The following is a 14,655-nucleotide window of genomic DNA, read 5'->3' on the forward strand; positions in this document are numbered from 1 at the left end:
TTGTTAATTTCATTTTTCTTTCTGTTCTTAGAAAGTATTAGAGTTAAAATTAATACTCCCCAAAATTCTAATTTTTGTAAATATGTTTTTATCACAGCTGATGAACTTATTGAGATAAGGAATGCCCAGTGATATTTTTCAAACAAAACTAAGAGGAGAAAGTAGACTCATTCTAAAATGCCAAGGATGTTTTATGGCAGGTTATATTATGATATACTTGGGATAAAGGAAATTCCCTAAATATAAATATAAAATCCAAATACAAATAATGTGATGTTAGTCTCATTTTTCTTATGAGTATGATAGTTCAGAAATTGGATTCTCCCTCCATGGAAGTTATATTGTTTCATACTGTAAGTTTAATTGTTCAAATGTCTGCCCATTATTACTTTTGCATTGTGTTTTTAACATGATAAATATAGAGTGTACTTTCTTTCTCATCTCAAGGAGGAAAGGGATAGTGAATGAAGAATATTAGGATCACGACAGAGATTAAAAATCCATTCCCTGAAAAATCTAGTTGAAGTGTAGATCAGCCAGGTTGCCTTATTATAAATTCGTCATGAAAGGAGGAGACTAGGAAATTAGTTTAAATTCTCCTTATAGGTTTGTGATCAAAAGTATTCATTATTCTTTCAGCTAAGAGTATATTTACGAACAGCCAATCTGGACAATGCATTTGCTCATATCACTAAAGTGCAGGCAGAAACATTATTGCTCAGCGTCTTTCGGGACATCATAATTTTGTTCAGAGCAGACTGTTCCATTTGCCTTTATAGTATTAAAAGAAAATCTGATGGGTAAGTATACTTCAAATATGTTATTGCATAATTTGTTTTACTTTGTTTTTCTTTAGAGCATGGGTTAGGGAGAAGGAAACCTTTGGTGAAACTCTCTGAATCAGATTCGAGTGGTGTCCTTTTTGCCCTTGTTCATTCTGATGTAAACAATAACCCAGAGTTCAGTATTAACAGGCATTCAGTCATGTTTAACTCAGCAGGTACTTCATGTTAGGGAACTCAGCAAAGCTAACCTTTAAAATGAAAACATTTTCCTTAACCAGTAGCATTAGAAAATTGCCAAATATATATATACATATATATATATATATATATATATATATATATATATATATATATATATATATATATATATATATATATATATATATATATATATATATATATATATATATATATATATATATATATATATATATATATATATATATATATATATATATATATATATATATACATACATATATATATATATATACATATATACATATACATATATACATATATATACATATATATATACATATATATACATATATATATATATATATATACATACATACATACATACATACATACATACATCATATATATATATATATATATATATATATATATATATATATATATATATATATATATATATATATATATATATATATATATATATATGTTTAAGTATTTGTCAAGGCTTTTTGAATGGACCTTGCTAATTAACTCTTTCATTCCTGTTTTGGCCCGGCTCAGGGCTTATCCACAGGAACTAGTCAACTTATGACAGCTCATTATTTGTGCAAATTATTCAAATTGCTAATAAAGAATTTGGGAGGCTAAGATGATCATTTCGAACTCATTTATGTTCTCATCAGTTAGTCATACATAAATGAGTTTGAAATGATCATCTTAGCCTCCCAAATTCTTTATTAGCAATTTGAATAATTTGCACAAATAATGAGCTGTCATAAGTTGACTAGTTCCTGTGGATAAGCCCTGAGCCGGGCCAAAACAGGAATGAAAGAGTTAATTAGCAAGGTCCATTCAAAAAGCCTTGACAAATACTTAAACATACATTTGCCTTGCCTTCCAGCTAATATAAGAGAGAAAGAACCCCGTGGCTCAGGAGGTTAAAACACTCCCTGATATACAATCAGCCCGGGTTCGAATCTCAGATAAAGGGTATGACTAACTGATGAGAACATAAATGAGTTCGAAATGATCATCTTAGCCTCCCAAATTCTTTATTAGCAATTTGAATAATTTGCATATATATATATATATATATATATATATATATATATATATATATATATGTGTGTGTGTGTGTGTGTGTGTGTGTGTGTGTGTGTGTGTGTGTGTGTTTGTTTTCTGAGGTTTTCGCGGGTGTTTGTATGTGGATCTTTGGTCATTCGGGTTTTTTCCCACTTAGAATTGAAGGTGTAAGAGCAATGTTTCGACGGAATCCTAATCCCCCACCCAATCAGAGCACACCTCCGCCCACAGAACACACCCCCTCTGGCAGTTTAAAAAAGAGGAACAAACAGCCACTACCACATGCTTCTCCCAGAAGAAGGAAGCTGAAGCCACCAGCCTGAGGATGACGGATGGGATTCCGTCAAAACGTTGCTCTTACACCTTCAATTCTACGTGGGGAAAAACCCGAATGACCAAAGATCCATATATATATCTTGGTCTCGTAAGGATTGTTGTATTATCTGAAAATTATTATCATACTAATAAATAAAAATGTTAGAATACTTTTTCAAGTCCCACAGACGTTCATTTGGGGCTAGGAGGAGACTGACCACTGGGCTTTTCTTTGTCTTTCAGCCCTAATCCCACTACAAGTATTCAGGTTCTGCAAGAGGTTTCTATGTCACGTTATATTCCTCACCCTTTCCTTGTTGTGTCTGTTACTTTAACATCAGTAAGAACAGAGACAGGCATCAGCTTGAAAATGCCACAGCAGGTACCTACAGTTTTTAAAATTATTTTAAAGCTAGAGAAAGTAGACTTTATACTTGAAAACAGTATACATAAGACAACACCATCTCTCATCAAATCTGCCCTATGGTTGAGGCAAGATATATGATAAGAGACATGGCTGATAAATCATGGTGTTTCAGGTTAAAGAGAAGAGAAAAATGCATGTGTTTGAATTAACACTGATTTTCCTGAACATCCTAATGTACACCATATCTTTATGAAGGGATGGTTTGGATTGCTGCTGTTTTTGCTGCTTCCTGTAGGGCAGGGGTCTTCAAACGTGGCCCTTTTATGACTTGTGGACTTCAACTCCCAGAATTCCTCAGCCAGCGTGCCTGGCTGAGGAATTCTGGGAGCTGAAGTCCACAAGTCATAAAAGGGCAAAATTTGAAGACCCCTGCTGTAGGGTTGTTTTTTTTAAAGTTGATGCTACTGAGAATTGCTATTCTTCTGAATGAGAGTTTACTTGTAAAACCTTTGATGAATCAGTATGGCTCTATGATGTTCAACATAAAAAATAAATTAGTGGGAAAGATAAGGGATATAATATCAATGATAGCTTTACTTTTTGGAGAAGGCAGTTGGGTCATCAGCTTTTTGTCTATGATCAGTGTGGATTGAATGCAATTGAATAGTATGCTTTTATAAACAGAGTGCTGATAATGATGTGTTTGAACTTTTAGAAAAATAGTAAATCCAGCAGAATTGAAAAATAGTAATAAATATTGTGTTTTTTGAAGGCCTGTGAAGCAGAGAGCATTATGTTAAATTTAGCAGGACAGTTAATCATGGTACAGAGGGATCGATCAGGTCCTCAGATACGAGAAAAGGAGTGTAGTCCCAACCAAAGGAAACTTGTGAGTTAATTTATGGAAAAATTACATTGAAAGGAATGCACATTGTGAATTAATCTAAATGTGTAATACTTTGTTGATCTTATAACTAAAGCAAGTGTTCTTTGTTAATGAATGACTGTAACTTTTTGAAATTTTTGTGACATTGCTTTTCTGTAACTGCCTTTTTTAGATGCAAATTAAATTTGTTTCCATTATTATTTTCAAATAGCATTTGCTTACCCAACATTGTATGATAGTGATTAATGTACATGTTTTTTTCAAACACAGCTAACAATGTGAACTGTAGCAATATCTTAATAAATATAGAAAGGAAGGGAGACAAAAATAAAGGATTTAATATCAGTAGCAAATGTAGACAGCACTGTAAGTTTAGATTATTTTTAACTGAACCTTCTATTTCTGTACTTTGGTAACCCATTTATGTTATTATAAATAAGCTGTGTTGCTGATTATTTAAAATAATATGGGGAAAATGCATAGTAGTAACAGGATAATATTTAAAAAATATGGAGGAAATTAGGGAGAGTTACATTAATTTAGTAAACTAACATTTGATCATGCTTATATTGAAGAAGAATGAGATGTCAGCAGAATTAATGTTTGTGTGTTGCCATATAAAACTTGATGAATAACTTGTGAAAAAAGGGAAAAAAGAAAATAGCTTAATTAATATTATTCCTATGTTTTCAGCTGCCATTTTGTGCTCCTGTTGTACTTGCCCAGTCTGTAGAAAATGTTTGGACGACCTGCCGTTCTAACAAACAGAAGCGGCACTTATTGGAGGCTCTGTGGCTCAGCTGTGGGGGATCGGGTATGAAGGTCTGGCTTCCTTTGTTTCCCAGGGACCATCGCAAACCACATTCCTTTCTTTCAAGACGGATCATGCTGCCTTTCCACATTAATATCTACCCTTTGGCTGTTTTGTTTGAAGATGCCTTGGTTCTTGGTGCTGTCAATGACACTGTGCTTTACGACTGTTTATACACTCACAGCAGTGCTGTTGAACATTTAGAGGTCCTCTTCCCCTTCTGCATTGTTGAGAGAACATCTCAGATCTACCTCCATCACATTTTACGCCAGCTTTTGGTGAAGAACCTAGGTGAACAAGCCTTGCTTTTGGCTCACTCTTGTGCCGCATTACCGTATTTTCCTCATGTACTCGAACTGATGCTCCATGAAGTGCTGGAAGAAGAAGCTACCTCGCGGGATCCCATTCCCGATCCTCTCCTTCCCACTGTGGCTAAATTTATTACAGAGTTCCCCCTCTTCCTACAGACTGTTGTTCATTGTGCTAGAAAAACAGAATATGCCCTGTGGAATTATCTCTTTGCTGCTGTTGGAAATCCAAAAGACTTGTTTGAAGAGTGTTTAATGGCCGAGGATTTAGATACAGCTGCATCTTACCTTATTATTCTGCAGGTAATTGTATTCACTCATCTTATTCTGACAGTGATAGGATGTGTTAAATATGCATCCCAAAGGACACAGGCATCTTATTTTGACAGAGCCTTGTCTCTTACAAGTACATATTTATTAAATAAGGATGGAAATAAAAAAGAGGGATGTTAATTATCTTTGGGAATGAAATTGTCTATTATTTAGTCATCTGTGTAAGTACCCATATAGAGGAGCTGATTCATATAATAGGTGCCTCTAGGCCATTTCTGGCTAGCAGTCCTATCATAGTCATGGACAGTAAAATCATGGGCCGTAATTATTGGACTTGGACAATGAAAGGAAAGGTGTGAAGTTTGATGCATGCTTTTATCTGCAGCCTTTTTTGTTTGCTTATTGTTATGCTAAATTTTAAAAAAAATCAGTGGCGTCTGTGTAAAAAGTGGTTTATGTTGGTTCCAGAATATGGAAGTTCCAGCAGTTAGTAGGCAGCATGCAACTCTGCTATTCAATACAGCTTTGGAGAAAGGAAAGTGGGATCTTTGTCGGCACATGATCAGATTTCTGAAAGCCATTGGTTCTGGAGAATCGGAGACTCCTCCTGCTACACCAACAACTCAGGTTTGAAAGGCACATGATTGCTTTATCATAAATGTCTTTGACAGTAATCCAATATAATTTTGAGGGGGGGAAATATTCAAGTCCCATATGGAACTTGCTAACTGTCCAGTTATCAGATAAATGGATTCTAATCATACACTAAACCATAGTCCTTTTTATTAATGAATGACTGTATGTGAACATGATTATTTGATGGTTAAGGATAACTAGAACTTGTAACCCTTATTTGGCATCTTAAGCAAAGGGTCTGTTTAGCTTTGCTTGTGTATAGTGCCACAAGACTAGTCTATGCATTGTTTTAGTCCTAAAAACAAGTATGGTAAAAGTATTGTGAAGCAAATTTTGATTTTGTAAATCAAAATGACTCCATCAATCCTTATCGTGCTCCTGCTTTTGCCATTTCTAGCTTGTTACTTTTAAATTCCTTTCAAAGGAAGTTAGGTGGTCAGGTATTTTAATCAAAGGGAATAGGGGGAAAGATTCATATTTTCAAACTTTAGCACAGCGCTCTCAGTATTAGCAGAATCACTATTTGCTAGTAGTTGTGCTTTGATATCTGCAATCTGCAAGATGTTCAAGCTAGGCCTATGCTTGTTTTGGTAACAGATGGCAAGATGCCTGGACAGAGGGTTTTTTTCTCTTAAGCTATTTGATTCTAAAAGTTACAGACCTTTTTAAACAAATAATCAAATATAGCATTAAGCCTGTCTGAAGGAGTAGGCACCTTAATGTCATAATATAACAATAAAGCAAAAAAGTTACTATTATCTAAAATGTTTTGAAGTCATTATAAGTAAGTGGATTTTTTTCAGGGAGCATCTGTTTGATGGAGGATTTCTTGAATAGTTCACTGTTGTGAAATTCATTAGAAATATTTATTTCACCATAAAACCTACTCTCAGCTTTTCTAGTTGTCAGCCAGTTGGCTCTTTGCTTTAAATGTAATATAATCAATTTAGACACTTCCAAACTCTAACTAGTTCTCCAGCCTGACTATTCTTATTCCTTTCTTCCATGTAGGAACCTACTTCAAGTGGTGGCTTTGAGTTCTTCAGACATCGCAGTATTAGTTTGTCTCAATCTGGAGAGACACTTCCAGCTGGCAAATTTAACTTACAAAAAACCCTGAGCATGCCATCTGGCCCATCTGGGAAAAGGTAATCAAGTAGAAGAGAATATACGACTCTTGCTATATATATATAAAATGAAAGTCTGTTTTTGGTGTTAACCTTATTTCCTATCTTTGTAGGTTGAGTAAGGAAAGTGATTGTGCTGAGAACATGTATATTGACATGATGTTGTGGAGGCATGCTCGACGTCTTCTGGAAGAAATCAGGCTTAAGGATCTTGGTTGTTTTGCTGCACAGCTGGGCTTTGAGTTGATAGGCTGGTTGTGCAAAGAGCGTAACAGAGCTGCCCATGTGGACGATTTTGTGACTGCCTTGAAGAAATTACACAATGATTTTCTTTGGCCATTTCCCATTATTCCAGTGTGCTCCATAAATTCACCTCTGAAGAATGGAAAATGTAGGACAGGTATCTTATCCTTACTCTCGTTTAATTTATCAGAAGCTAAATGTAGCTTTAGAGTAAATGGAAGCTTACAGTGCAGTTACCTTTCATTGTGTTTTCAGACATTACATGATTATTTTCATATTTGTACCAAATCCATTGTTGGTACTATCATAGGGGCAAATGTAGCAGGCATTTTGAATTCAAGTTGTGCTGCACATTAGCACACTAAGATTAAACATGTCTAATTCAGTCTTTGAAATTAAACTATTTAAACAAAGAATAAAAACATATAGCAAGTAATTGTTGGAAGAGGATACTATCTACCTGATGAATGTTACAGTTAAAGTGTTCATAGGAAAGAAAATAAATGGGTTTGGTTTCACTGTGTGCAGGTTACACTGTGTGTGGTTTTATTAATCTATACTGAAGCTCATGGTAGATATCCTGAAGTAGTAGGGGTTGGTTATAAGTCCTTGAAATGAATTAGGCTTGAAATATTAAATAGCATGTTTAAGGCTGGAACAACAGCTCATTCCCATGCTTTCATTTCCAGTAATAGGTGAACAACTCTTAAAATCACAGTCTGCTGACAGCTTTTTAAACATGGAAATAGACACCGGCCTCCCAGATGTACCAAGGACTCATAGCTGGTTTGGTGCCATCAGCTCCTCCCAAAGAGAGATGGATACAGCATCTTCCCATGGCCCTCAGATGCAGGACGCATTTCTCTCACCTTTGTTAAGTAAAGTGGGTGAGTTCTTTATTCTGATCTTTGGCTTTCTTTTAGGTGATTACGGGTGTTTTATCTGAAAATAAAAATATACTTTTCGTATATAACAATGGCCATTTGCTTCCTAATCTTTCTTGGGAATAATGCAGAAGGTAAAGGATTAAATAGCAGAGGAAAAACAAACCAATAATATGTTCATATTTGGGATGAATTCAAAATAGGAATTCTATTGGCAGCAGCAAACTAGAACTTCATCACAAGATAGCAGCATGTGTACATGTATAGTGACCATGCTAGTCTCTTTTGGAGTAAGCAGTGTTCACAAAGTGCAGAACAAGAATAATAAATTTTAAATTGAAAAAAGTTTATTTATATCCCACCTTTATTATTTTTATAAACAACCCAAGGTGGTCAACATACCTAATCCTCCTCCCTCCTCCTATTTTCCCCAGAACAACAGTCCTGTGAGATTGGTTGAACAAAGAGTGAGTAACTGGCCCAAACTCACCCAGCTGGTTGTCAGGTCTAAGGAGGGACTAGAACTCACCATATCCCGGTTTCCAGCCTGGTGACCTAACTACTAGAACAAATTGCCTTGTTCGAATCAACATCATTCAGTATAACTGTCCTTATGTGTCTGTCCTTATAAACTGTAACCAAACTTCTTAACCTGTTGTTCTTAAGGAATTCATTAAGCACAACCTCCTGAAAGTCCTCTCACTCTCAACAAATTTACTCTTTGTATATTTGCTTTGCTGTTAGATTCACATTCATTCTCTCTGTACTGATAGTCCTTCCTTGACCGAGGTACTTGGAACTGGCAGCTCCACCACTAAGCAGCGTGGTCATAAAATACAATGTCATGTGACTGTATCCTCTTAAAGTGGCAGTTGAAGTTGCGGTTATTAAGCAAATCTCACATAGTCGTTGGGTGTGATGTCACGTGATTGCCATTTGCTACCTCTTGCCAGCTTCTCCACTGACTTTTGTTGGAAGCTGGCAGTGAAAGTCACACATGGTGATCTTCTGACTGAGGGACACGCAGCCATTGCAATTGCAAGTCGATTGCCAAGTGCCTAAATCTTGATCCTCTGACCAAGAGATGCTACAATGACCACAACTACAAGGAACAGCTGCAAGTCTCATTCAACATCACCGTAACTTCAAATAGTTGTTGAACAAGCTTTTGTTAAAAGAGGATTACCCATATGACTAACTTAATTTGAACTCAGTTCACTGTTATTCAGCACCAACTCATTCTTATCCTATCTCTTGTTTTACAGCATCCACTTCTTAAGTATCCCATATTATAGTCATACCTACAGTAATTCTCATTTCCATTTTGCACGTTGGGGAGATTCATGGTCTAGTACACAACTATTTTAACTTTTTTTCCTTACAACAGAACACATGCCAGTCTCAGCCTTTCTTCTAGCATTTACATATTTTAAATTTTGTTTCTCCATTTCCCCTTCCTTAGTAAAGTCATTTATTTGCTGCTGTTTTGGCTATTTATGTATACTTTATGATTGTTCACTTAGTTTTCCCAATAAAACACAACTTGTTTTGTTACCTTAATTTTTTGAGGCACAAACACTTTCGTGCATCACATAGATTAGTGTTCACGGCAGATGTGGTACTTGATAACATGACATCTACATACAAAAATACATACAGGTTTCATACTTTTTAATATTCCACAAGCATTCTCATACATTTATCCATAAAAATATTAAACAGCCAAAGGTACGCTACTCTATCCTGCTGAGATGCAGTTTTTTGCACACTTTAAATAAGACACAGAGAAACCAAAACATCTCTATTTGTTTTGCTGTATTTGACAGGTGATGAGGGGAGCATTGGCTCCGCCACAGATCTGACAGAGACAAGCTCTATTGTGGATGGAGACTGGACTATGGTGGATGAAAATTATTCCGCCTTGAGTCTGACGCAGTCTGAATTGGAACGTATCTCTTTGGAGCTAGCCAGCAAAGGGCCACACAAATCACAAGTTCAGCTGCGGTAAATGAGATGGGAGTTTGTATCATCATTGGGATTCCTTTGAGCTGTTCTTAGAGGATGGGGGCCAAGGATAATATCCTGTGGGGAAAACGGAATCTTTGCCTTAGAAAGTGCCTCTGGGTCTTTTTGTAGGTATTTGCTTCATATTTTCATGGAAGCAGGATGCCTGGACTGGTGCATGGTCATAGGCCTGATCCTTCGAGAATCCTCAGTCGTCAATCAAGTGTTTAATCTAGCGCAGTCTTCAGAGGTCGATGGGGAGATGTTGCAGAACATTAAGACAGGACTGCAGGCAGTAGAAAGCTGGGCTTCTGTCGACTGGTGAGTTGCATGAACCTCCTTTCACTATACATATGATCTAAGCTACTTTTCTAGGAAACAGCAGTAAACAAAGAAATAATACTGTTTAATTTATTCAAACCCTTAACCTCTTTGAGGAAGGTATTCTATATGCTGAAACAGTGAGGGGGAAAATTATTTGATCCCCTGCTGGTTTTGTACGTTTGCCCACTAACAAAGAAATGATCAATCTATAATTTTAATGGCAGGTTTATTTTAACAGAGACAGAGTAACAACAAAAAATCCAGAAAAATGCATTTCAAAAAGTTATAAATTGATTTGCATTTTAATGAGTGAAATAAGTATTTGATCCCCTACCAATTAGCAAGATTTCTGGTTCCCAGGTGTCTTTTATACAGGTAATGAGCTGAGATTAGGAGCACTCTCGTAAAGTATAAAAGACATCTATCCACAGAGGCAATCAATCAATCAGATTCCAAACTCTCCACCATGGCCAAGACCAAAGAGCTGTCCAAGGATATTAGGGACAAGATTGTAGACCTACATAAGGCTGGAATGGGCTACGAGACCATCGCCAAGCAGCTGGGTGAGAAGGTGATAACAGTTGGTGCGATTATTCTTAAATGGAAGAAATACAAAATAACAAAATCTCCCTCGGTCTGGGACTCCATGCAAGATCTCACCTTGTGGAGTTTCAGTGATCATGAGAACAGTGAGGAATCAGCCCAGAACTACACGGGAGGATCTTGTCAATGATCTCAAGGCAGCTGGGACCATAGTCACCAAAAAAAATTTGGTAACACACTACACTGTGAAGGACTGAAATCTTGCAGTGCCTGCAAGGTCCCCCTGCTCAAGAAAGCACATGTACAGGCCCGTCTGAAATTTGCCAATGAACATCTGAGTGATTCAGAGGAGAACTGGGTGAAAGAGTTCTGGTCAGATGAGACCAAAATCGAGCTCTTTGGCATCAACTCAACTCACCGTGTTTGGAGGAGAAGGAATGCTGCCTATGACCGCAAGAACACCATCCCTACCATCCAACATGGAGGTAGAAACAGTATGCTTTGGAGGTGTTTTTCTTCTAAGGGGACAGGACAACTTCACCGTATCAAAGGAATAATGGATGGGGCCATGTACCATCACATTTTGGATGAGAACTTCCTTCCCTCAGCCAGGGCCTTGAAAATTGGTCGAGGATGGGTATACCAGCATGACAGTGACCAAAACACACAGCCAAGACAACAAAGGAGTGGCTCAAGAAGAAGCGCATTAAGGTCCTGGAGTGGCCTAGTCAGTCTCCCGACCATAATCCCATAGAAAATCTGTGGAGGAAGCTGAAAGTTCAAGTTGCCAAACGTCAGCCTTGAAACCTTAATGACTTGAGAGGATCTGCAAAGAGGAGTGGGACAAAATCCCTCCTGAGATGTGTGCAAACCTGGTGGCCAACTACAAGAAACATCTGGCCTCTGTGATTGCCAGCAAGGGTTTTGCCACCAAGTACTAAGTCAGGTTTTGCAAAGGAGTCAAATATTTTTTTCACTCATTAAAATACATATCAATTTATAACTTTTTTGAAATGCGTTTTTCTCGATTTTTTTTGTTTGTTATTCTGTCTCTCACTGTTAAAATAAACCTACCATTAAAATTATAGACTGATAATTTCCTTGTCAGTGGGCAAAAGTACAAAATCAGCAGGAGATCAAATAATTTTTCCCTCACTGTAATACCTGGTATAATTTATCTATGGAATTATTTTGTAACTGCCTGACTTGTCCTATTAATACATTTGACAGGAGTTCTTATTTCAACGTTTGAAGATGTGTAATGTGAACAGAGAAGTATGTATCCAATGATATGCATGGTGTCTTGAATGAGGATATTTCTCATAGTAAAGCAGTAGGTTACAATACCTAATTATGGCTAGGAAGCTCCAGGACAGTAGATTAGATGGGAAGAAAAACAAGAACCATCTCCGCCAAATAAAAGCATTGAAAAACCACTTGCAGGTTGACATAAAAATTGAAAAATAAATATAGAAACCAAGATCAATTTTAGTGAAAATTTGAACAACGTATATATTTTCATTGTGCAAAGGGCATCCACCTGTTGAGCTGGCTTAGTACACCAAGTTAATAACCAGAGAAGGACAGTTGCTGAATTTGCAGTTTTAAAATGTTTGAACTAATTGCTTATTTTCTTATGTTCTTTAGTCCTGGCTATAAGCCATTTTTAACCATTATCAAGCCACAACTGCAGAAGCTGAGTGAGATATCAGAGGAACAGGTGCCGCCGGAAGCTTTTCAGCCTACAAATCTGTCACGGGTGGCTGAACAAGCCAGTCCAAGGGCGGAGGAGAACCGGCTTTCAGTTAACCACAGCGCTAATCCTCAAAATGAGGCTGGTCCTAATCCTTCAATCCGACATGATGAGGACAAGATTGGGCTGGAGAAGGAAGACCATCCCCCTCAAGAAGGCGGTTATGATTGTACTGTCTCCTGACAGAATCAGACCTGATAACTCTTTTAGTAAAGCTTCGTAATGATGGCATTGAAGAATACTGCTATTGGAAGAAAGTACAGCAATCACTTTTTTTCACAACATATGTTTAGTTTTGCTTTACTTTATTTTTGTTTTTAATGAATACTTCTTTTTACATGTGATGACTAGAGAATCTCCTTGAATTTGTGAACGCTTTCCCAGTAACGTCCTCAATTCTTTCATTTATCTGACTATGAAAAGCAGCAATATTTGCCTGTATTCCAAGATTTATTTGAATCTCTTGTAAGCTCTTTTTCCTTAATCATGCAGAACACCTACTTTGTATCAGTGTATATGATCTTTATTGCATTTTTTTGAAATGAAAGGGAAAAAAAACTTGGAGACAATTCTAATATTTACCCATCTGCACCATCCCCAACCCAGTTTTTGAACCAAAACTTGAACAAGTTGACAATGAAGCTTGCTCAGATGAAATGTTGATGCATTCTGTGTAGTTTAACTGCCTAAAGGAAATGATGGCCTGATTAAGCTAAATTCTGTTCTATAAATTATGCAGGTATCATAAATTTGACATCACCAAATATTATATATTAAAAATTGTAAAATACATTGTATCTTTTGTGAATACTCTTATATATTTTCAATATACTGTTTTTGCTTTTGGCTTTGCTCCACAGTGTAGGGTACCTTTATCTATCTTGCATGTTTGTATTTTTAACTCCAGGAAAGCTAAAAGTAAAGTTGCACTTCTATCAGAATGCAACTGATTTTCATCTGGCATTATTTGCAGTTTCATTTCGTCATTTAGTCTGTTCAGATCCATTCTGAGCAAAAAGATTTTAAATGAATTACTGAATTCTTATTTATTTCTATTGTAAAGATGCTTTCCTCAAGATTATTTTTGTGTAAATAAAACCACTTTATATATTACTGCTATTAAGACTTTGTAATGGCAATGTACAGTGTATATATTTAAGCCACCATCTTGCTAATATTTTATAATGCATATACTTGTAACTAAAAAAAATGTTTATTTTAACTTTCATACAACAATATTATGAAAAACTGGCTGCAGCAGAATCTCATGTTTGCTTGAGGTACTTATTTTTTCAATCTGCTGACTCCAGATTGGTATTATAAATACTGATGTGTAATATTAAATACCTGTAACAGTATTACAATTTAAATATTGATTGGCTTGTACTGTGCAGTTGGGGAAAATGCAGCACTACTACTTTTTCTACAGAAACCTAGTACTTATTTTTATAATAAGGGCGTAATTAATACATACATGGACCAAAATCATTTATGTTTTAGGTAGTATGAGAATCAGCATCAGCCACAGTCATACTTCATGAAATTCTCTATGCGAATTCTGAATGAATATATTATGAACAGTCAAAAATATTGCTTCCTAACCTTAGCAAATTGAAGATGAGTGGTCTTCAACTCCCAGAATTCTCAGCAGTGGTTGCTGGAAATTGCCAAGGTTGGAAAACCTGTTTAAGAGGGTCAACAAAAATACTGGTTCTGACTTTATATATTTGCTTAGAAAGGCATGGTCATGTCTTTTTATTGATAAATGTAATTAGACAGATTTTATTGCTGTTGTGTAACCTTTACCATTGGTAAGACTAAAAGTAGTGGTACATGTGCAATAACTTTTAAATAAAATATAAAGGGGCGGAAATGACCTAACTTTTCTATACTTCTGACATTGTATTTTGTCTACCATAATGGGTGCAAAAATTGTCACTTTTCTTACATCAGAAAAAAAGAGGCACTACTTTTCTATACTGTAGTGTTGAACATATTAATAGCTATTGCCACCACAGCCTTAAGCACTACACTGCTGTGGTTCCAGCCCTAAGCAGCATTTTTTTATAACAACGTTCATCACATGCATTATCTCCAGTGCTCTTAATTCTG

The 14,655-nt window shown here is 36.2% G+C and overlaps 1 protein-coding gene across 2 annotated transcripts in view; it reads left to right on the forward strand.

Annotated features, from left to right (window-relative positions):
* Positions 1-14,432, forward strand: part of RIC1 (RIC1 homolog, RAB6A GEF complex partner 1) — a 52,435-nt gene extending 38,003 nt beyond the window's left edge. For both annotated transcript variants that reach the window (XM_081317135.1, XM_081317136.1), the window contains 11 exons: positions 640-800; positions 2,628-2,766; positions 3,524-3,640; positions 4,331-5,059; positions 5,498-5,656; positions 6,677-6,813; positions 6,906-7,192; positions 7,725-7,922; positions 9,746-9,923; positions 10,056-10,244; positions 12,438-14,432. In XM_081317135.1, coding sequence (XP_081173261.1) covers positions 640-800; positions 2,628-2,766; positions 3,524-3,640; positions 4,331-5,059; positions 5,498-5,656; positions 6,677-6,813; positions 6,906-7,192; positions 7,725-7,922; positions 9,746-9,923; positions 10,056-10,244; positions 12,438-12,726 — 2,583 coding nt within the window. In that variant the 3' untranslated portion in view covers positions 12,727-14,432. The remainder of the gene's footprint in view (positions 1-639; positions 801-2,627; positions 2,767-3,523; positions 3,641-4,330; positions 5,060-5,497; positions 5,657-6,676; positions 6,814-6,905; positions 7,193-7,724; positions 7,923-9,745; positions 9,924-10,055; positions 10,245-12,437) is intronic.
* Positions 14,433-14,655: the final 223 nt, after the last annotated feature.

The sequence above is a fragment of the Vipera berus genome (assembly GCF_964194415.1).
Source record: "Vipera berus genome assembly, chromosome: 2".
NCBI classification, from domain to species: Eukaryota; Metazoa; Chordata; class Lepidosauria; order Squamata; family Viperidae; genus Vipera; species Vipera berus.